At 42.1% G+C, this 23,216-nt stretch overlaps 1 protein-coding gene across 2 annotated transcripts in view; it reads right to left on the minus strand.

Moving 5' to 3' along the window:
* LOC115224778 (methionine adenosyltransferase 2 subunit beta) overlaps nucleotides 1-23,216 on the minus strand; it is a 49,082-nt gene that overhangs the window by 13,353 nt on the left and 12,513 nt on the right. For both annotated transcript variants that reach the window (XM_029795688.2, XM_036513692.1), the window contains exons 3-7: nucleotides 22,944-23,168; nucleotides 22,338-22,539; nucleotides 17,774-17,891; nucleotides 11,681-11,786; nucleotides 9,024-9,168 (exon numbers count right to left, since the gene is read on the minus strand). In XM_029795688.2, the coding sequence (XP_029651548.1) occupies nucleotides 9,024-9,168; nucleotides 11,681-11,786; nucleotides 17,774-17,891; nucleotides 22,338-22,539; nucleotides 22,944-23,168 (796 nt within the window). The remainder of the gene's footprint in view (nucleotides 1-9,023; nucleotides 9,169-11,680; nucleotides 11,787-17,773; nucleotides 17,892-22,337; nucleotides 22,540-22,943; nucleotides 23,169-23,216) is intronic.

A 23,216-nucleotide genomic window follows, 5' to 3' on the forward strand; every position in this document is an offset into this window, starting at 1 on the left:
ATGACTTCTAGATTGTGGTTTCAATACCTGGACTAGGCAGTGCATTGTGTTCTTGAGCAAGACACTTCATTTCATGTTGCTCAACTCTACTCAGCTAATGGTTAGGATGTTGCACTCATGACTTCTAGATTTTGGTTTCAATTCCTGGACTGGGCAGTGCATTGTGTTCTTGAGCAAGACACTTCATTTCATGTTGCTCCACTCAACTCAGCTAATGGTTAGGATGTTGCACACATGACTTCTAGATTGTGGTTTCAATACCTGGACTAGGCAGTGCATTGTGTTCTTGAGCAAGACACTTCATTTCATGTTGCTCAACACTACTCAGCTAATGGTTAGGATGTTGCACTCATGACTTCTAGATTTTGGTTTCAATTCCTGGACTGGGCAGTGCATTGTGTTCTTGAGCAAGACACTTCATTTCATGTTGCTCCAGTCCACTCAGCTAATGGTTAGGATGTTGCACTCATGACTTCTAGATTGTGGTTTCAATACCTGGACTGGGCAGTGCATTGTGTTCTTGAGCAAGACACTTCATTTCATGTTGCTCAACTCCACTCAGCTAATGGTTAGGATGTTGCACACATGACTTCTAGATTGTGGTTTCAATTCCTGGACTGGGCAGTGCATTGTGTTCTTGAGCAAGACACTTCATTTCATGTTGCTCCACTCAACTCAGCTAATGGTTAGGATGTTGCACACATGACTTCTAGATTGTGGTTTCAATTCCTGGACTGGGCAGTGCATTGTGTTCTTGAGCAAGACACTTCATTTCATGTTGCTCCACTCCACTCAGCTAATGGTTAGGATGTTGCACTCATGACTTCTAGATTGTGGTTTCAATTCCTGGACTGGGCAGTACATTATATTCTTGAGCAAGACACTTCATTTCCTGTTGCTCCAGTCCACTCAGCTAATGGTTAGGATGTTGCACTCATGACTTCTAGATTGTGGTTTCAATTCCTGGACTGGGCAGTGCATTGTTGTCTTGAGCAAGACACTTCATTTCATGTTGCTCAACTCCACTCAGCTAATGGTTAGGATGTTGCACTCATGACTTCTAGATTGTGGTTTCAATTCCTGGACTGGGCAGTGCATTGTGTTCTTCAGCAAGACACTTCAATTTATGTTGCTCCACTCCACTCAGCTAATGGTTAGGATGTTGCACTCATGACTTCTAGATTGTGGTTTCAATACCTGGACTGGGCAGTGCATTGTGTTCTTGAGCAAGACACTTCATTTCATGTTGCTCAACTCTACTCAGCTAATGGTTAGGATGTTGCACTCATGACTTCTAGATTGTGGTTTCAATTCCTGGACTGGACAGTGCATTGTGTTCTTGAGCAAGACACTTCATTTCATGTTGCTCCAGTCCACTCAGCTAATGGTTATGATGTTGCACTCATGACTTCTAGATTGTGGTTTCAATTCCTGGACCGGGCAATGCATTGTGTTCTTGAGCAAGACACTTCATTTCATGTTGCTCCACTCCACTCAGCTAATGGTTAGGATGTTGCACACATGACTTCTAGATTGTGGTTTCAATTCCTGGACTGGGCAGTGCATTGTGTTCTTGAGCAAGACACTTCATTTCATGTTGCTCCACTCAACTCAGCTAATGGTTAGGATGTTGCAGACATGACTTCTAGATTGTGGTTTCAATTCCTGGACTGGGCAGTGCATTGTGTTCTTGAGCAAGACACTTCATTTCATGTTGCTCCACTCAACTCAGCTAATGGTTAGGATGTTGCACTCATGACTTCTAGATTGTGGTTTCAATTCCTGGACTGGGCAGTGCATTGTGTTCTTGAGCAAGACACTTCATTTCATGTTACTCCAGTCCACTCAGCTAATGGTTAGGATGTTGCACTCATGACTTCTAGATTGTGGTTTCAATTCCTGGACTGGGCAGTGCATTGTGTTCTTGAGCAAGACACTTCATTTCATGTTACTCCAGTCCACTCAGCTAATGGTTAGGATGTTGCACTCATGACTTCTAGATTGTGGTTTCAATTCCTGGACTGGGCAGTGCATTGGGTTCTTGAGCAAGACCTTCATTTCATGTTGCTCCACTCAACTCAGCTAATGGTTATGATGTTGCACTCATGACTTCTAGATTGTGGTTTCAATACCTGGACTGGGCAGTGCATTCTTTTCTTGAGCAAGACACTTCATTTCATGTTGCTCAACTCCACTCAGCTAATGGTTAGGATGTTGCACTCACGACTTCTAGATTGTGGTTTCAATTCCTGGACTGGGCAGTGCATTGTGTTCTTGAGCAAGACACTTCATTCATGTTGCTCCACTCCACTCAGCTAATGGTTAGGATGTTGCACTCATGACATCTAGATTGTGGTTTCAATTCCTGGACTGGACAGTGCATTGTGTTCTTGAGCAAGACACTTCATTTCATGTTGCTCAACTCCACTCAGCTAATGGTTAGGATGTTGCACTCATGACTTCTAGATTGCAGTTTCAATTCCTGGACTGGGCAGTGCATTCTGTTCTTGAGCAAGACACTTCATTTCATGTTGCTCCAGTCCACTCAGCTAATGGTTAGGATGTTGCACTCATGACTTCTAGATTGTGTTTTCAATTCCTGGACTGGGCAGTGCATTGTGTTCTTGAGCAAGACACTTCATTTCATGATGCTCCACTCCACTCAGCTAATGGTTAGGATGTTGCACTCATGACTTCTAGATTGTGGTTTCCATACCTGGACTGGGCAGTGCCTTGTGTTCTTGAGCAAGACATTTCATTTCATGTTGCTCAACTCCACTCAGCTAATGGTTAGGATGTTGCACTCATGACTTCTAGATTGTGGTTTCAATTCCTGGACTGGACAGTGCATTATGTTCTTGAGCAAGACACTTCATTTCATGTTGCTCCACTCAATTCAGCTAATGGTTAGGATGTTGCACTCATGACTTCTAGATTGTGGTTTCAATTCCTGGACTGGGCAGTGCATTGTGTTCTTGAGCAAGACACTTCATTTCATGTTCCTCCAGTCCACTCTGCTAATGGTTATGATGTTGCACTCATGACTTCTAGATTGTGGTTTCAATTCCTGGACCGGGCAATGCATTGTGTTCTTGAGCAAGACACTTCATTTCATGTTGCTCCACTCCACTCAGCTAATGGTTAGGATGTTGCACTCATGACATCTAGATTGTGGTTTCAATTCCTGGACTAGACAGTGCATTGTGTTCTTGAGCAAGACACTTCATTTCATGTTGCTCCAGTCCACTCAGCTAATGGTTAGGATGTTGCACTCATGACTTCTAGATTGTGGTTTCAATTCCTGGACTGGGCAGTGGTACATTGTGTTCTTGAGCAAGACACTTCATTTCATGTTACTCCAGTCCACTCAGCTAATGGTTAGGATGTTGCACTCATGACTTCTAGATTGTGTTTTCAATTCCTGGACTGGGCAGTGCATTGTGTTCTTGAGCAAGACACTTCATTTCATGTTACTCCAGTCCACTCAGCTAATGGTTAGGATGTTGCACTCATGACTTCTAGATTGTGTTTTCAATTCCTGGACTGGGCAGTGCATTGTGTTCTTGAGCAAGACACTTCATTTCATGTTACTCCAGTCCACTCAGCTAATGGTTAGGATGTTGCACTCATGACTTCTAGATTGTGTTTTCAATTCCTGGACTGGGCAGTGCATTGTGTTCTTGAGCAAGACACTTCATTTCATGTTACTCCAGTCCACTCAGCTAATGGTTAGGATGTTGCACTCATGACTTCTAGATTGTGTTTTCAATTCCTGGACTGGGCAGTGCATTGTGTTCTTGAGCAAGACACTTCATTTCATGTTGCTCCACTACACTCAGCTAATGGTTAGGATGTTGCACTCATGACTTCTAGATTGTGGTTTCAATTCCTGGACCGGGCAATGCATTGTGTTCTTGAGCAAGACACTTCATTTCATGTTACTCCAGTCCACTCAGCTAATGGTTAGGATGTTGCACTCATGACTTCTAGATTGTGTTTTCAATTCCTGGACTGGGCAGTGCATTGTGTTCTTGAGCAAGACACTTCATTTCATGTTGCTCAACTCCACTCAGCTAATGGTTAGGATGTTGCACTCATGACTTCTAGATTGTGTTTTCAATTCCTGGACTGGGCAGTGCATTGTGTTCTTGAGCAAGACACTTCATTTCATGTTACTCCAGTCCACTCAGCTAATGGTTAGGATGTTGCACTCATGACTTCTAGATTGTGTTTTCAATTCCTGGACTGGGCAGTGCATTGTGTTCTTGAGCAAGACACTTCATTTCCTGTTGCTCCAGTCCACTCAGCTAATGGTTAGGATGTTGCACTCATGACTTCTAGATTGTGGTTTCAATTCCTGGACTGGGCAGTGCATTGTTGTCTTGAGCAAGGCACTTCATTTCATGTTGCTCAACTCCACTCAGCTAATGGTTAGGATGTTGCACTCATGACTTCTAGATGGTGGTTTCAATTCCTGGACTGGGCAGTGCATTGTGTTCTTGAGCAAGACACTTCAATTTATGTTGCTCCACTCCACTCAGCTAATGGTTAGGATGTTGCACTCATGACTTCTAGATTGTGGTTTCAATACCTGGACTGGACAGTGCATTGTGTTCTTGAGCAAGACACTTCATTTCATGTTGCTCAACTCTACTCAGCTAATGGTTAGGATGTTGCACTCATGACTTCTAGATTGTGGTTTCAATACCTGGACTGGGCAGTGCATTGTGTTCTTGAGCAAGACACTTCATTTCATGTTGCTCAACTCTACTCAGCTAATGGTTAGGATGTTGCACTCATGACTTCTAGATTGTGGTTTCAATTCCTGGACTGGACAGTGCATTGTGTTCTTGAGCAAGACACTTCATTTCATGTTGCTCCAGTCCACTCAGCTAATGGTTATGATGTTGCACTCATGACTTCTAGATTGTGGTTTCAATTCCTGGACCGGGCAATGCATTGTGTTCTTGAGCAAGACACTTCATTTCATGTTGCTCCACACCACTCAGCTAATGGTTAGGATGTTGCACACATGACTTCTAGATTGTGGTTTCAATTCCTGGACTGGGCAGTGCATTGTGTTCTTGAGCAAGACACTTCATTTCATGTTGCTCCACTCAACTCAGCTAATGGTTAGGATGTTGCAGACATGACTTCTAGATTGTGGTTTCAATTCCTGGACTGGGCAGTGCATTGTGTTCTTGAGCAAGACACTTCATTTCATGTTGCTCCACTCAACTCAGCTAATGGTTAGGATGTTGCACTCATGACTTCTAGATTGTGGTTTCAATTCCTGGACTGGGCAGTGCATTGTGTTCTTGAGCAAGACACTTCATTTCATGTTACTCCAGTCCACTCAGCTAATGGTTAGGATGTTGCACTCATGACTTCTAGATTGTGGTTTCAATTCCTGGACTGGGCAGTGCATTGGGTTCTTGAGCAAGACACTTCATTTCATGTTGCTCCACTCAACTCAGCTAATGGTTATGATGTTGCACTCATGACTTCTAGATTGTGGTTTCAATACCTGGACTGGGCAGTGCATTCTTTTCTTGAGCAAGACACTTCATTTCATGTTGCTCAACTCCACTCAGCTAATGGTTAGGATGTTGCACTCACGACTTCTAGATTGTGGTTTCAATTCCTGGACTGGGCAGTGCATTGTGTTCTTGAGCAAGACACTTCATTTCATGTTGCTCCACTCCACTCAGCTAATGGTTAGGATGTTGCACTCATGACATCTAGATTGTGGTTTCAATTCCTGGACTGGACAGTGCATTGTGTTCTTGAGCAAGACACTTCATTTCATGTTGCTCAACTCCACTCAGCTAATGGTTAGGATGTTGCACTCATGACTTCTAGATTGCAGTTTCAATTCCTGGACTGGGCAGTGCATTCTGTTCTTGAGCAAGACACTTCATTTCATGTTGCTCCAGTCCACTCAGCTAATGGTTAGGATGTTGCACTCATGACTTCTAGATTGTGTTTTCAATTCCTGGACTGGGCAGTGCATTCTGTTCTTGAGCAAGACACTTCATTTCATGATGCTCCACTCCACTCAGCTAATGGTTAGGATGTTGCACTCATGACTTCTAGATTGTGGTTTCCATACCTGGACTGGGCAGTGCCTTGTGTTCTTGAGCAAGACATTTCATTTCATGTTGCTCAATTCCACTCAGCTAATGGTTAGGATGTTGCACTCATGACTTCTAGATTGTGGTTTCAATTCCTGGACTGGACAGTGCATTATGTTCTTGAGCAAGACACTCATTTCATGTTGCTCTCCACTCAATTCAGCTAATGGTTAGGATGTTGCACTCATGACTTCTAGATTGTGTTTTCAATTCCTGGACTGGGCAGTGCATTGTATTCTTGAGCAAGACACTTCATTTCATGTTGCTCAACTCCACTCAGCTAATGGTTAGGATGTTGCACTCATGACTTCTAGATTGTGGTTTCAATTCCTGGACTGGGCAGTGCATTGTGTTCTTGAGCAAGACACTTCAATTTATGTTGCTCCACTCCACTCAGCTAATGGTTATGATGTTGCACTCATGACTTCTAGATTGTGGTTTCAATTCCTGGACCGGGCAATACATTGTGTTCTTGAGCAAGACACTTCATTTCATGTTGCTCCACTCCACTCAGCTAATGGTTAGGATGTTGCACACATGACTTCTAGATTGTGGTTTCAATTCCTGGACTGGACAGTGCATTGTGTTCTTGAGCAAGACACTTCATTTCATGTTGCACAACTCCACTCAGCTAATGGTTAGGATGTTGCACTCATGACTTCTAGATTGTGGTTTCAATTCCTGGACTGGGCAGTGCATTGTGTTCTTGAGGAAGACACTTCATTTCATGTTGCTCCACTCAACTCAGCTAATGGTTAGGATGTTGCAGACATGACTTCTAGATTGTGGTTTCAATTCCTGGACTGGGCAGTGCATTGTCTTCTTGAGCAAGACACTTCATTTCATGTTGCTCCACTCAACTCAGCTAATGGTTAGGATGTTGCACTCATGACTTCTAGATTGTGGTTTCAATTCCTGGACTGGGCAGTGCATTGTGTTCTTGAGCAAGACACTTCATTTCATGTTACTCCAGTCCACTCAGCTAATGGTTAGGATGTTGCACTCATGACTTCTAGATTGTGGTTTCAATTCCTGGACTGGGCAGTGCATTGGGTTCTTGAGCAAGACACTTCATTTCATGTTGCTCCACTCAACTCAGCTAATGGTTAGGATGTTGCACTCATGACTTCTAGATTGTGGTTTCAATACCTGGACTGGGCAGTGCATTCTTTTCTTGAGCAAGACACTGCATTTCATGTTGCTCAACTCCACTCAGCTAATGGTTAGGATGTTGCACTCACGACTTCTAGATTGTGGTTTCAATTCCTGGACTGGGCAGTGCATTGGGTTCTTGAGCAAGACACTTCATTTCATGTTGCTCTACTCCACTCAGCTAATGGTTAGGATGTTGCACTCATGACTTCTAGATTGCAGTTTCAATTCCTGGACTGGGCAGTGCATTCTGTTCTTGAGCAAGACACTTCATTTCATGTTGCTCCAGTCCACTCAGCTAATGGTTAGGATGTTGCACTCATGACTTCTAGATTGTGTTTTCAATTCCTGGACTGGGCAGTGCATTGTGTTCTTGAGCAAGACACTTCATTTCATGATGCTCCACTCCACTCAGCTAATGGTTAGGATGTTGCACTCATGACTTCTAGATTGTGGTTCCCATACCTGGACTGGGCAGTGCCTTGTGTTCTTGAGCAAGACATTTCATTTCATGTTGCTCAACTCCACTCAGCTAATGGTTAGGATGTTGCACTCATGACTTCTAGATTGTGTTTTCAATTCCTGGACCGGGCAGTGCATTGTGTTCTTGAGCAAGACACTTCATTTCATGTTGCTTCACTACACTCAGCTAATGGTTAGGATGTTGCACTCATGACTTCTAGATTGTGGTTTCAATTCCTGGACCGGGCAATGCATTGTGTTCTTGAGCAAGACACTTCATTTCATGTTGCTCCAGTCCACTCAGCTAATGGTTAGGATGTTGCACTCATGACATCTAGATTGTTGTTTCAATTCCTGGACTGGGCAGTGCATTGTGTTCTTGAGCAAGACACTTCAATTCATGTTGCTCCACTCCACTCAGCTAATGGTTAGGATGTTGCACTCATGGCTTCTAGATTGTGGTTTCAATACCTGGACTGGGCAGTGCATTATGTTCTTGAGCAAGACACTTCATTTCATGTTGCTCCACTCCACTCAGCTAATGGTTAGGATGTTGCACTCATGACTTCTAGATTGTGTTTTCAATTCCTGGACTGGGCAGTGCATTGTGTTCTTGAGCAAGACACTTCATTTCATGTTACTCCAGTCCACTCAGCTCATGGTTAGGATGTTGCACTCATGACTTCTAGATTGTGGTTTCAATTCCTGGACTGGGCAGTGCATTGGGTTCTTGAGCAAGACACTTCATTTCATGTTGCTCCAGTCCACTCAGCTAATGGTTAGGATGTTGCACTCATGACTTCTAGATTGTGGTTTCAATTCCTGGGCTGTACAGTGCATTGTGTTCTAGAGCAAGACACTTCATTTCATGTTGCTCCAGTCTACTCAGCTAATGGTTAGGAGGTTGCACTCATGACTTCTAGATTGTGGTTTCAATTCCTGGACTAGACAGTGCATTGTGTTCTTGAGCAAGACACTTCATTTCATGTTGCTCAACTCCACTTAGCTAATGGTTAGGATGTTGCACTCATGACTTCTAGATTGTGGTTTCAATTCCTGGACTGGGCAGTGCATTGTGTTCTTGAGCAAGACACTTCATTTCATGTTGCTCCAGTCCACTCAGCTGGTAAAAATGAGTAACCCTGTGACAAACCGGTCTTCCATCGTGGTGGGGCATATATACGCCATGGAAACCGAGAAACCAGCCCTATGAGTCTATATGACTCAGAAAGGAACTTTACTCTTATTTATGAAAGTATAAATCTAAATACTAACCTAACATATCGATCCTGTCTTGGGGTAAATCTGGTTTGAGAGGGTCACTGAAGATATAATTGGTTGAGAAGAAGATCAACTTGGCACCACGCTTTTTGATTTGTTTTCCTAACTGTTCAATACTGTCTCGGTTAACAAGATAAGCCTGCAATGAACAAACATGAAAAGCAAGGTATTAGAAGAGTGAACATCAATTAGAGAAAATATGGGGAAAGGTAAAAGGGATTACAGGAAAGGATTATAAAGTGAATGATGGAAGGGATCATAAAGGACTTTGACCAAGTTAGCTGGTTGATTGTTGACTGAATGACTAATTAAACAATTGATTATACTGTGTAACACGATTTTTGTCCTTGGGTAGCAACTGTTATTTCCTATTTGCTTACCCCTAGAAAGTATGAAAAATGATTAATATTTCCTTCAAACTTTGCTTTTATTACATTTATTTAAACCCCAAAGAATCCTTCCCAACACATGGCTATGATGCTCCCCCACTACTCCTGTTCATGATCAATGATGCACATATTGTCAGCCACTAAGGGACATGCTTCAGTTAAAATTCTTTAAGGCAGTGTTCCAGCATGGCCACAGTCAAATGACTGAAACAAGTAAAAGAATAAAAGAATACACTAACATGTATATACACACACACACACACACACCTATATATATATATATATATATATATATATATATTAGGGAGTAAATCCAAACTTACAGGGAAAAATTAGATTTAGGATTAAATCTAATTTTATAGTATAAATATATATATATATTATATTAAATTAGAGATAAAACCACTATTAGGCAAATCAAACAGTGAAAATCATAAACCACATAGAAATAAAATTAATTAACAAAAAATATATAAAATATAAAATATAAAATAAAAAATATAAAATATATAAATAATGTAGGATAAAATTTTTCAAAAGAATTTCCATCAATGACCAGCATATTAAAAAATACCTTTAAAGGTTAAATTTATAAATAATTTATAAGTAAGGGCATCTATTTTCGGCATATTTTGGCATTAAAAATTTTTTCTTTTGCCCTTACTTATAAATTGTTTATAAATTTAACCTTTAAAGGTATTTTTTAATATGCTGGCCATTGATAGAACTTTTTTCGAAAAATTTTATCCTACATTAGATGTTAATTTAATAGTGTTCACTTCCGGACTCTCTCACTTTACGAGAATTTTAGTTCGAATCACACGTGTCTCGAGATGGGCTAGAGAGTTTGTATTTTGGATATATTTGGGGTACTTAATTGTTCTCATGACTTAGTGTTCACTTCTTCCATGGGTATAAGTAAGTATTTCACTTATTTCTTTGCCGCATTTATCACTGATGAAGGGAAGGTTCTTATGAACAAACTCTGAAATCGGGTCCGATATGGTAATAACGGGATTTTTTAGAAATTTCTGTCGGCTTTCTTCGAAACGTGTGCTTGTAGTGATAAATTACATGGTTATTGACGTTATGTCTATTTTCGGCATATTTTGACATCAGAAATTTTTTCTTTGGCCCTTACTTATAAATTGTTTATATATATATATATAATGGGCTTCTTTCAGTTTCCATCTACCAAATCCACTCACAAGGTGGGCTATAGTAGAAGATACCTACTAGACCAAGGTGCCACGCAGTGAGACTGAACCTAAAACAACATCATTGAGGAGCAAACTTCTTAACCACACAACCATGCCTGCAGCTATACCTTATACAAGGTAAATAAACCATAGAGTTGTGACACACCCATAATGAGCAATTAGAGGTGTTATAATCCCAAGTTGTAATTTCAAGCAACTAAAAATAGTGGCTAAATTTCTCTCAAACTTCACTCTGTCAGTCTGTAACAAAGAGGACATATTGGATAATGTAGTCCCATGTATACTGTGTCTGAGATTTTTAAGAAAAATAAAGGTGGGGTGGTCGTAGTTGGAAATTTTTCTATCATAGACCTGCAGAATCAGGGATCATGGCTGAATCAGAACTAAACAACAAGGAAGAACACATCAGATAATGTATTCCTAGATATGCTATGCCTGGTATAAAAAGAAAAGATGGAATGGTTATATTTGGAACCTTTTCAATTACAAGTCTGTTTGATCAGGAATCATGGTCAAATCGGACCTAAATGATAAAGAAGAACACATTAAGTCTTGTACTCCTTGATACACTATGTCTGAAATAAGAAAAGATGGAATGGTCATATTTGGAACTTTTTCAGTCATAGTTCTGCTAGATCAGGAATCAAAGCTGAATCGGAACTGAACAATAAGGAAGAACACATTAGGTCATGTATTCCTTGATACACCATGTCTGAAATGGAAAATGGGATGGTCACACATACCACCATCTTTGTCATCATAACCACCAAATAGGATACAGAGCCCCTTTGGTCATGAATGACCATGGGACTCCACTTAGAAAGTTCCCCTCCAAGGCACAAGTCTGGGCAAGGTTTTTTACGGATGATCAACAGTCGACCATGCATACCAGCCTCCTTTCTCGATGCCTCTAGAATATCTTTGATTAAAGGTCTGATGTTGGGGTTAAGGAACATGGATAAAAAAATATTTTAACAACAACAACAAAACCTAAATCCATAACAACAGAAATTTAACAACAATGAAAAAATCTGCAACAAACCAATTCTTTTTCTGATTCACACAAGTTTACATTGGTCATGGCACCACATACAATGACCACATGGGGTTTGCAGGCATCCAGAAGCAGATCCACATGTGCTGGGTCCCTGTAATAAAGACACATTGGAGATTAGCGAATTAGACTATTGTTACCAGCAATACAACAGGCAGTTGGATTGTTACCACAACCACCACCACCACCATCACTCATCATCTCTGCTAACACATACTGCCATCTCTGTTATCATAACCACAAAATAGGGTAAAGACCCCCTTCAGTCATGAATGACCATGGAATTGTACCGTAAATCCTCGAGTATAGTCCGCCCTTGAGTATAATACACAGGTGATTTTTAGCAGTTGTGCTAAAGGCTTGTTAAGCCAGTGTTAGGAGATGGACACCCCCATCTCCTATTCACCTGTGACAAGTGATACAGGATCACCGGCGGTGTCGCCGAAAAAAAAAAGAAACCCCAGCACCAGCTAAAAATTTTCTGAAGTAGCTGGAAAGAAAATTTAAAAAATTAACACTGAAAACCTGCAGAAATACGCAGACTGTTTGATAAAAGAGGGCACAGAAGTAACGGTGGTTACGAATGCCCAAAAGCAAGAAGAGATTGATAAAAAAAGAATAATATATAAGACATTCAACATCACAAGTAAGTCTATTCAAAGAATAGAGGAAAAAAAGATAGAAACTGCCTGAAGCCGATATGGGATAAAATTACGTACATCAATCGCGGGAAAAAATACGGCACCGTGGAGGTGAGATTTGCGACGGAGAAAGTAGCCAAAAAGCTATCCATGGAACCCATGAAAGCGAAGAATATTGTTCTCCTCCCCCTGTATAGAGGCAAAAGAACCTCAAGGATAACAATGAACAATACTCCGCCAGAAGCGGATGCCTGGAGGAAAAAATAAACATCCTCCAGGCCACAGTAGAGGAGGAAGAAAATTGGAAAGGGCAGCGTATAACGATAGCCATCCAGGCAGAGATACAAACCCTGGAAGAGATTCCGGAGACACTGAAAATCAGTGAGGAGGAAAGAGTCACAGTCTTTGTAGAGGGCAGAAAGCCGAGGTGCTTCGGCTGCGGTAAGAAAGGGCATGTAAGGGCAGAATGCCAACCCAAACCGCAGGAAGCAGCTCAGCCAGGTGGAAGAACAGAAGAAGTGTCACCAGAAGCAGCGCCGGGCAGCCCAGAAGGGATGGCTGAAGGTGTGGAGGTGACAGAGGCAGTGGAACCGGTAGCGGAGGAAACAAAGAATTAGAAAACGAAAAATGAGGAGGGGTGGTCAAAAATCACTAGGAAAAAAAGAAAAACTGAAACCACCCCTCTGAAAGTAAACCAAAAGAAAAAAAGAGAGTCTTTGAACTCATTTATGGCCATTAAGGCCTCAAATAATAGATTCGGTAATGTGTTGGCAGCTATGGCCAAGGTAGAAAAAATTGGAAGGAAAAATGATTACATATTGTACAGAATAGGCCGGAAGGATTACGGACGGATAAAGTCCGAATTTTTTCATGACGTGGGCCCCCTCAGAATGGATATATCATCACCATATATATTCGAGGGCCTGCGTCAGACTCCCCCACGAGGCCCAGAAAAAGAGGAAAAAAATGAAGAAGAGAAAGGAAAAGTTGAACCACTGATATAAGGTAAGTCATGGATTACATTTATGTTGGTTGTTTAAATGTGCGTGGCCTGGGATCAGGCTGGAAGCAAGGTCGCTTCCTTAATGATATCAGGTCGCGTAATTTGGATGTTATTGTTGCTACAGAAACCCGGTTAGAGGGGCCAAGAGGTCTACTCCCGCTGTTTGACGGCTACGAGAGTTTTTCTCTCCGGCCAGTCCTACAGGCGGGGGTGGGGTGTTGGTCTTATTAAAAAGAAACCGGGTTTTTGAGAAAAAGTTAATTTTTTCAGACCCAGAAAGTAGGCTGGTCGTCATGGATTTGACGTTCAGTAACAATAAAGTTATCAGACTGGTTGCGATTTACGCACCCAACCAAAAAGGGCAAAGTGATTATTTTCGAGAACTGGAAAACTTTCTTGGTACTTCGCATTCATTAGTCGTGCTAGGAGACTTTAACACAATTTGCAAAGCGGATGTAGATTGTGTTGGCTTGCATCCAGATAGAAAAGGTAACATTGGCTTCCTGGAACTGCTAAGCCGCTTTGAGCTAGCAGATCCTAATAGGTTGGAATTTCCGAACGCTCCATTGTGGACATGGTCAAACAGCGACGGATCTTCCAGGTCATACATAGATAGGATACTAATTAGAAAAGTAGACAGAAAAATAGCTAAGTGTCCACAGTTTTGACTGGTCAACTACAGTGATCATAAAATGGTCACCTGTAAGCTTGACATAGACAAGGTTAAAAATAGAGGCTCTGGTTATTGGAATTAAGGTTATTGGCGATTAAGGAGTACAGAGACCGGATTAGGACTATAATTCAGAGGGCGCTATCTGGTGCCATCATTAATAACAAATGGTGGTATGCCCTCAAGCGAGCCATCAAATTCGAGTCTATTAGATATAGCATAGGATTAGTGGCTAGAGAGGCTAGGAGGGAATCTACTCTAGTTAAGGAATTAGAGGAAGCCTTGAAAACTGGCTCTGCGGCTCAGGTGACGGCCAAGAGACTGGTGTTAAACCAGCATCTCGAGGCCAAACACATGGGCTGCATTGTCAGGGCTAGGATCCGCGCAATGGGTTGTGAAGGAATCAACGCCGTGAGATGGGTCCAAGTGGCGGAAGCTCAGCGTGGTAACGACACCATGATTCGATCTATGACGAACCAACACGGTGAGTTGATAAACAAGCCCGAGGAGATGTGTGTGGCCTTTCAGGAGCACTTCGCTCAGCTTTTTGGTGGGGGCGGCGGACTGGATAGAAGGAGGGCCTTTACGGACCTCCTCGACAGGCTGCCACGCTTATCGGAGCGAGATGCGGAGGGCAGTGAAGGGCCAATCATGCCTGGGGAGGTGGTTGAGGCAATGGCGGACTGTGGTGCGGGCAAGGCGCCAGGTTTAGATGGTCTACCCTATGAGTTATATAAGAGTATGCCAGACTTGTTCAGGCACCTACTGGCGGAGGTCTATGCGAACTGGCAGCAGAACGGGTTCATACCCAGATTTGTGCGCCGGGGAGTAGTGACACTCGTCAGAAAGGACCCGAGCAAGGGGGAGTGCATTGATAATTTCAGGCCCATCACTCTGCTAAACACAGAGTTGAAGATTTTGGCCAAAGTGTTATCGAAAAGATTGGCGCGTGTCGCGGATGGTCTGATCGGGGAGGCACAGACATGTGCCGTTCCCGGCAGAACCATTCAGGATAATCTCCATCTTATGCGGTACACTATAGAGGGGTTTAATAGTGATTCTGGCAAGGGTGGGGCACTGGTCCATTTAGACCAATCTAAATCATTCGTTAGGGTCGACCATCGCTACCTGGTATCTGCCCTGGCACAGTTTGGGCTGGGCCTTGGCTTCCTCAGGTGGATTATCCAAATTTACGACAACATCGACTCGGTAGTTCGGGTGAACGGCTTCTTGTCGAAGCCGTTCAACATCAAGCGCTCGGTTCGTCAAGGGTGTCTGCTCTCCCCACTTTTGTACGTGGTGGCTCTTGAGCCATTACTGCGAAATCTGAGCGGCATCCCGAGACAGCCAGGTAGGGGAAAATCGGTGTCAGCATATGCGGATGACATCACCATCATCGTAACCGAAATGGATCACCTACAGAGGGTAGGCAAGGCCATAGAGGTTTATGAGACGGTGACAGGAGCAAAAGTTAATCGTGAAAAGTCAGTCGGCTTGCAACTCGGCACCTGGAGAGGCAAGTCGATGCCTCCTGACAGCGTCGTAGGACGTTGGACGGAGGGTCCGATTAAGTTGCTAGGGGTTTGGTTCGGTCCAGACCTCCAAATAGAGAAGAATTGGGGCGAGGTATCGAGCAGGGTGGCTGCAGTAACCAAGACCTGGTCTTGGCGGTGGCTATCCCTGAAAGGGAGGGTGGAGGTAGCCAATGTGTTTATCGCATCGGTTATCACCTACCGCCTTTCCATCGTTCCTTGCCCTGATTCGTGGTTGATCAAGTTGGAAAGACAGCTCTTCTACTTCTTGTGGAAGGGCAGGAAACCACTTGTGAAACGCTCTACTTGCTGTCAACAACCGTTAAAGGGTGGGCTAGGGATGCCTTGGCTGATGATGCGCAGACATGCGCTGAGGTTAAGACATCTGTGGCTCTACCTGGATGGTGAATGGGTGTGGTCTCCGCTAGCAAAACTGATGTTTCCCAAGTTCACTAGTTTCGGTGGATGGGAAACCTGGCTGAATCGTAGATCGAAACTGGGCACATGGTACACGGAGTGTCGCAAGGCTCTCCTGCTATTCTGTCGCTCGGGCAACGCCTGCAGTGGGGGTTCCACCACATTCTTCTATAGATGGTTGGTAGAGGCGGAATGTGAAGATACCTTGAAACCCTAGGTCTCGACAATAATCAGCTGGCCAGTCTGTTCCGACGTACGTTCAAGCCGAAGACACTGGACAACTTCCAGAAGTCTCTGGCATGGCAATGCTACAGAGGAGCTCTACCTGTTCGGGATAAACTCACAAGGCACGGTGGCCAAGACAGTCCGATATGTCCAAGATGCGAGCGGGATAGGGAAACCGTCCCGCACGCTATTGTTCATTGTTCGGTCGTGTCTGAGGTGTGGGTTTATGCTGAACAGCTGTTGTCAAGCACACGAAGAGTACAGCTGTCGACTGAGACTATTACAAAAATTGACCCATCAGATTTCCTCGCGAAAGAAGGTAAGATTTGTTTTCTCATTGTAGTAGCAATTGCGAAAGAGGTGATATGGAAGACGAGAATGAAAGGTTTACGGTCAGGCAAGTTCATCTCCGGCCCTGGTTTGATGAATTACTTCATCTTTCACCTGAAAAGGAAGATAGGGCTGGAGAGAAAATGCCTGACTAAGAGAGTGTACGAAGAACGATGGAAAGATGTAGCACGAAAGTTGCGAGTGGATGATACCACATAAATGTAAAACTAGACGAAACCAAAGTATCAGTGGGGAGGCGGGGCTCGTGGGGTCCGAGCTAAACCTGCTCCCACTCTATCCGTAATGTCTTCCGGTCTGTTCTTCATTCGATTTTTGCTATTTTGTCATTTTTGTAAATTTTTAAATTCACCTTTTTGTAATCCCATCTGTTAATCTGACCCCACATCAGGTTGTATTATCCCCTCTATGTTCGCCCCTCGTGGGTAATAATAAAACAGTTATTCTGTGTTCTGAATACTTTTATTTTAATAAATGTTGCTTACTGCAAGTTATGGATGATTCTTTTATGACTTCATTGCTTTCAGGCTTAGCTTAAGGTATTTTCGCACCCGACATCACAAAATGCATCTGAATAAACATTGCCGGACAGCAAATAGAGACTCGGACGTTGCTTAGAAAATATCTTTCATTTTTAACCTCATATATAGTACGCACTAGGAATTTTGACCTTTAAATTTTGGGAAAAAAATGCAGATTATACTCGAGGATTTACGGTACTTAGAAAGTTCCCCTCCAAGCCACAAGTCTGGGCAAGGTTGTTTGTGGAAGGCCAGCAGTCACCTAAGCATACCAGCCTCCTCTCTCCATGCCACTGATGTTATCCAAGGGAAAAGCAAAGGCCAATACAGCTTGGCACCAGTGATGTCATAACTCACTTTTTGCCAGTTGAGTGACCTGGGACAACGTGAAATAAAGTGTCTTGCTCAAGAACACAATTCATCCTGGTCTGAGAATCAAACTCACTCCCTCATGTTTGTGAACCCAACACTCTAACCACTGGGTCATGCACCTTCACAACCACAAACAACACTGCTTGATTTTCAAACAACAGCTGAGAACTATTGACATAGATGGTCATTGTTGCCCCAACAGACAAACATGTGTATGCGTGTGTGAAATGTTTGCAGTGATTCTTCAATGATGTAAATTTTCATTATCAACATAATATTTCAAATCATCAAAGAAACAGATTTCCAAAATATCAGAGAGAAAAATTATTAAATGAAAATAACTGAAACCTACTTTGCTGCTGTTTTCAAATCAAATTTATAATGTTGAGGTTCATCATTGGAGTAGCAAGTCCCAATAACAACATACTTGTCATTTAATTCTGTTAGTTTCCTGAAGAATAGTTGTCCAACTAGAAATAGAGGTAGAATTATTGTAGGGAGCAATTTAAGTATAATAATAATAATGAAATTATTGTATAGTGCTCAGGTGCACCACAACTTGTCAAAAAGTGCGTATAAAGCATATGCAGTAATGTACAAATGTCTGGAAAGCGAACAGTGCATGAGTCAGACACATGCTTGCGCATGTATGGAGGGGAGAAAATCAGGTGTAGTGTTGGCGAATCTCAGGAAGCATGGAAGTTTTGAAGGATGCAGTGCTCCGACAACCAACAACTGACGCTGGCAGTCCGCTCCATGCCCCAGCAACTCCTAGCGTGAAAAAATGTCTCCGAAAGTCATGAGAGCCATGCTGTTCTCCGACCCTGTAAACATGTCCATGAGTGTCTGACAGGTGGAGTCTGAAAAGGTGCTCAGAGTTATTGTTTGTAAGATAGTTAATAATTCTATGGGTGTCCGCCAAATCAGCCGCCAGACATTGGAGCCTCAATGCGTCCACGCCCAGGGAAGCAAGGCGCTCAGAACACGGCAAATACCCGATGGAGGGCATTCCCTCGGCTGCATGTCGCTGAATGGCTTCCAGATGATCAATATCCTGGGCAAGACAGGGGCTCCAGACCGGCGATGCAAACTCCAGGCGACGTTGTAACATTGTATGTAACATTGCACATTCTAACTGCTCTTACATTGTATAATTAATTTCAGTCATTGGATTGCGGGCCATGCTGGAGCATTTCACATCAAACTTGTAATTAATTACTGTAATTTTCTAGCATACAAGTCAAACTTTGCAGGCTAAAATGTACAACCAAAAAAGGATAGTCTGAGTTATGCACTAAGTTGACTTTGGAAGAGCAAAAATCCTGTGTGAAAGGCAGCAAAATTTGGAAAAATAGTGACCGTGTTAAACAAAGATTGAAGGATGTCCTTTTCCTTTAGCAACTGAGTGCCAATGAGTCTGCAGTGAACTCTAATAAATTTCCTCTATTATATATACATACATATGAACGTAGCAGGTAACAGCTAACCTTTGGTGGCTGTTTTGGACCCTGTTGTGTCAACCACTCTGATTATTTGGTATTGGCACAATTTGTCTCTTACTCTATCACGTGCCAATATGCAACCTAACCAATTGCAGCCACCAAATAAATCACATATATATATATGTGTGTGTGTGTGTGATCATCAACATCATCGTTTAACGTCTGCTTTCCATGCTGGTTTGACTGAGGACTGGCGAGCCAGATGGCTGCACCAGGCTCCAATCTGATCTGGCAGAGTTTCTACAGCTGGATGCTCTTCCTAACACCAACTACTCCAAGAGTGTAGTGGGTGCTTTCTACGCGCCACCGGCACAAGTGCCAGTAAGGTGACGCTGGTAATGATCACGCAATAATATATATATACACACACACATACACACATTCATACATACATACATACATACATACATACATACATACATACATACATAGATACACTAGCAGCATAGCCCAGCATTGCCCGGGTATATAAGAGCCCCTAGTAGGCAACGACTAATCCCAATCTAGTCCTTTCCCTTTAGGGAACGAAGGCCCATGTGTAGGTTGCAATGTCTTTTCTTCACTCGAATACTTCTGTGTATACGATGTTCCTAGCTGTCCCTTTGGGCGAAAACATGAAAACATCATTGCGCCTCCCAACGCGTGAACAGCCCACGTAGAGTTGACCGTGGGCGAAGCACTGTTCGCCCAACTGTAACACAGTGACATGTAGCATTTGGCCTTGGGATTTATTGATGGACATTGCGAAGCAGAGTTTAACAGGAAACTGAGAACGCCTGAAGTGGATTGGTAGGTCAGCGCCCGATGGTTGAAGGTGCATGCGTGGAATGAAGACGTCCTCTCCCTTCCCACAACCGGTAAGTATTGTGGCCGTTATTAAATGTGGTGGCAAATGTTTCACAACCAGACGTGTGCCGTTGCACTGTTTAGGTGGAACCAAATTCCTGATGAGCATAATGGGCGCACCGACTTTTAACTTCAGGATGTGTGGCAGCAGGCCTGGCGGTTCAAGTGAATTCAGGAATTCAACAGGATAATCGGCAAGCTCGGCGGGGTCTGCTGTCCTATCAATAGATTTGTAGATGTGGACATCACCAGGAATAGCTTTAAGTAGCTGGATATTGATGGAGTTGAGAGTTAAAAAGGTCAAGTTGCGTCCTCTAGACAGTCTGTGGTTTGTGTTTCTGATTCTCGACCCCATGTCGAATTTATCGATTTTTTTCAGAACTGGGGGAACTTTTCAAAATTTTCGCTGCCTTAGTTTTGAATTATGACATTGGGCTATGTGTGTGTCAGGTTTCATCAGAATCGGTTGAAAGCCGTGGTTAGGGTGAGGGTACAACCTGACAGACAAACTGCCATTTATAGAGAGAGATAAAACGGCTAAGTTATGGGGATGTAAACACACCATCATCGGTTGTCAAGCGATGTTTGGGGGGGGGGGGCAAACACAGACACACAAACACACACACATGCGCGTGTGTTCCTGAAAGTTGCTTTTTATATTTACTACAGGTTGCTCGAAGCTAATCTTCTTCATTCACCTTGATCCTTTATATATATAACTAGCAGTATCACCCGGCGTTGCTCGGGTTTGTAAGGGAAATAACTATATAAGCGTTTTTAGAGTTATAGCCAAAAAATAGCAAAAAAAATGCATTAAAAATGGAAAAAAAATTATGGTAAATTTTTTTTAAATCGTTGACTCATCGTAGACATTTTTAGAGAGTTACTTCCCTTATATAATAGCGAAAAAATGCATTAAAATGGAAAAAAATAATGGTAAATTATTTTTAAAATCGTAGACTCATCGTAGACGCGCGCTAATACCCAGACGGGCTCGATATGAATCACGACTATAAGATACCCGCTTTTGGTTACACTGCACCGCAAAATGTGGGAGTAGTTAGGAATCTAAATCGTAGGAGACAGACACACAACTTGACTTTTATATATAAAGATTATCTATGTATCTATAACACAGAAGGGATGGGGTACTGAATCTGAGCTTTGCACATTACTACAAAGCTAAGTCTCATCCAACCAAAATATTTTTATTCCGTTGTGTCTGGGGAGGGTCATTTTCTTATTGCGTCTTATAATGCAATTATAAGGCACAAAAAGAAAATGACTCTCCCCAGACACAACGGAATAAAAATATACGAATACACGACTATACACACAAAATACACTCGAACTAATAACATATGAAATTGCAAAAACTGCAAAATTTTGACACCAAAGCTTATAATAAACTTTAGTGACCAGGTACACATGCAAGTAAATATAAGCTTGTAAGGAAAAAAAATTGTTAACATAAAAACGAGTGTGCGTTTGAAAAATATTCAATTTTCCCCAAATGTCTTATCCAAGGGAGATAATTATGCAAGAGTTGTTATCCAAGAGTTAGTCCCCGTGATTTGTGTTTTTTTTTTTTTATTTACCGTTTTTGCTAGACCTTCCATGACTGCGTGTTTTCGACCAAAATAGAGAAACCCACCAATTTTGCTGTCACCGGTGTGGATGAATTGTTGAGATTTTTCTTAACATGAAACCAATGGTAGCCTTAATACACGAATAAAGAAGATTAGCTTCGAGCAACCCGTAGAAAATATAAAAAGCAACTTTCAGGAACACACGCGCATGTGTGTGTGTGTTTGTTTGTGTGTCTGTGTTGCTCCCCCCCTCCCCCACATCGCTTGACAACCGATGGTGGTGTGTTTACGTCCCCATAACTTAGCCGTTCGGCAAAAGAGACCGATAGAATAAGTACTAGGCTTACAAAGAATAAGTCCTGGCGTTGATTTGCGGCAGTGCCCCAGCATGGCCGCAGTCAAATGACTTAAACAAGTAAAAGAGTAAAAGACACCTGCATACAGCTCTATGTATATTCGGCTTTATATAATACAATTTTATACTCATATACATGTATACAATAAAGAAAACTACTCATATAATCCCATACTGGGACGTATTTTGACCTTTAAAGAGTACCCCCACCACCACCTTTAACCTTTAAAGAGAATCTCCACCTCATCATTGACCTTTAACCTCTTAACATATTATCTTGTATATTTTCATTCGGAGATGTCTAGTAAATATATATTTGAACGAAAATATACGTTGACTGTACTCTGAGTTACATGTCGCTTATTTCTTACCTGAAATACTTCGTTCATGATGTTATTTCTGTTTTCTATCATTAATTATTATCAGTAACCGTCATGTCTCTCAGTAACTTCATAATAAATCATGAGTGATCCAAAACAATTTGTCGTTATTCTTACTTATATACGGATTAAAAATAGATAATTAAAAAAATTTTTTTTTCATGGAAATTTGAAAAAAAATGTGTATGTCAAGAGGTTAAAGAGAGTCACCTCACTCAATTTGACCTTTCAGAGAATCACTCACCTTGACCTTTTGAAGAAATAATCAGAATTCTTTTGCGATTGGGTTTAAATTTTTCAATATCCACCTCTAAGAAGGGCACTTTTGAGTCTTTCTCCGATATCAGAAAATTGCTTTTCTGATCAATAAAAGGCCAATCAACTGATACAGCTTTGTCAAACAAATGGACAGCTTTTTCAGGAACTGATGGCAGGAAACATCCACCCTAGAAAAAATTTTAAAAAATTTTTAAATCATAGAAAGTTAAAATGTAAAAATATTATAAGAAAAGAAAAATATTTTACTGGCATCTGTGCTAGTGGGGCACCAAGAGCACCATCCGAGCGTGATCGTTGCCAGAGCGGCTAACTGGCTTCCATGCTCAGAAGTTAAAGAGTTGGAATCCAATTGCAAATCACATCAAGATAATTGATAGAGTGTGGGCTTAGGCTGAACCTTTTCTGATAATTTGATCCCTGCTTTTCCCAAGTGTTCTGCATAGACCCATGTAAAGAGTAATATGCACCAACAGATTTGAACTCACAATCTACAACTTCATTGGTATGCTCACCTTGTTTGTATAAACATGATATGAATAAAGGAATTTAGCAAAGAAAATAGAAAGCTTACCTGGCAGTAGACAACTGCACAGCCCTCCTCCAGGGCTAGGTAACCATGTCCACAGTCAGGGGGTACGAGTAGCTGGTACCCATTCTCTTCACTCAGAGTTACACCTACCCATTGAAGGTAAGTGCTGGAGTCTGGTCGCGTGTCAACAACCACATCGTAAACTGAACCTTTGATGCAGGTTAAGAGTTTTGAGTAAGCAGCTATATGGAGTCCACGATGGGCAAACTGGGAAAATAAAATCATCAAAGAAATATTGTTATACTCAGTGTGTGT

Source organism: Octopus sinensis, linkage group LG26 (assembly GCF_006345805.1).
Source record: "Octopus sinensis linkage group LG26, ASM634580v1, whole genome shotgun sequence".
Lineage (NCBI taxonomy): Eukaryota > Metazoa > Mollusca > Cephalopoda > Octopoda > Octopodidae > Octopus > Octopus sinensis.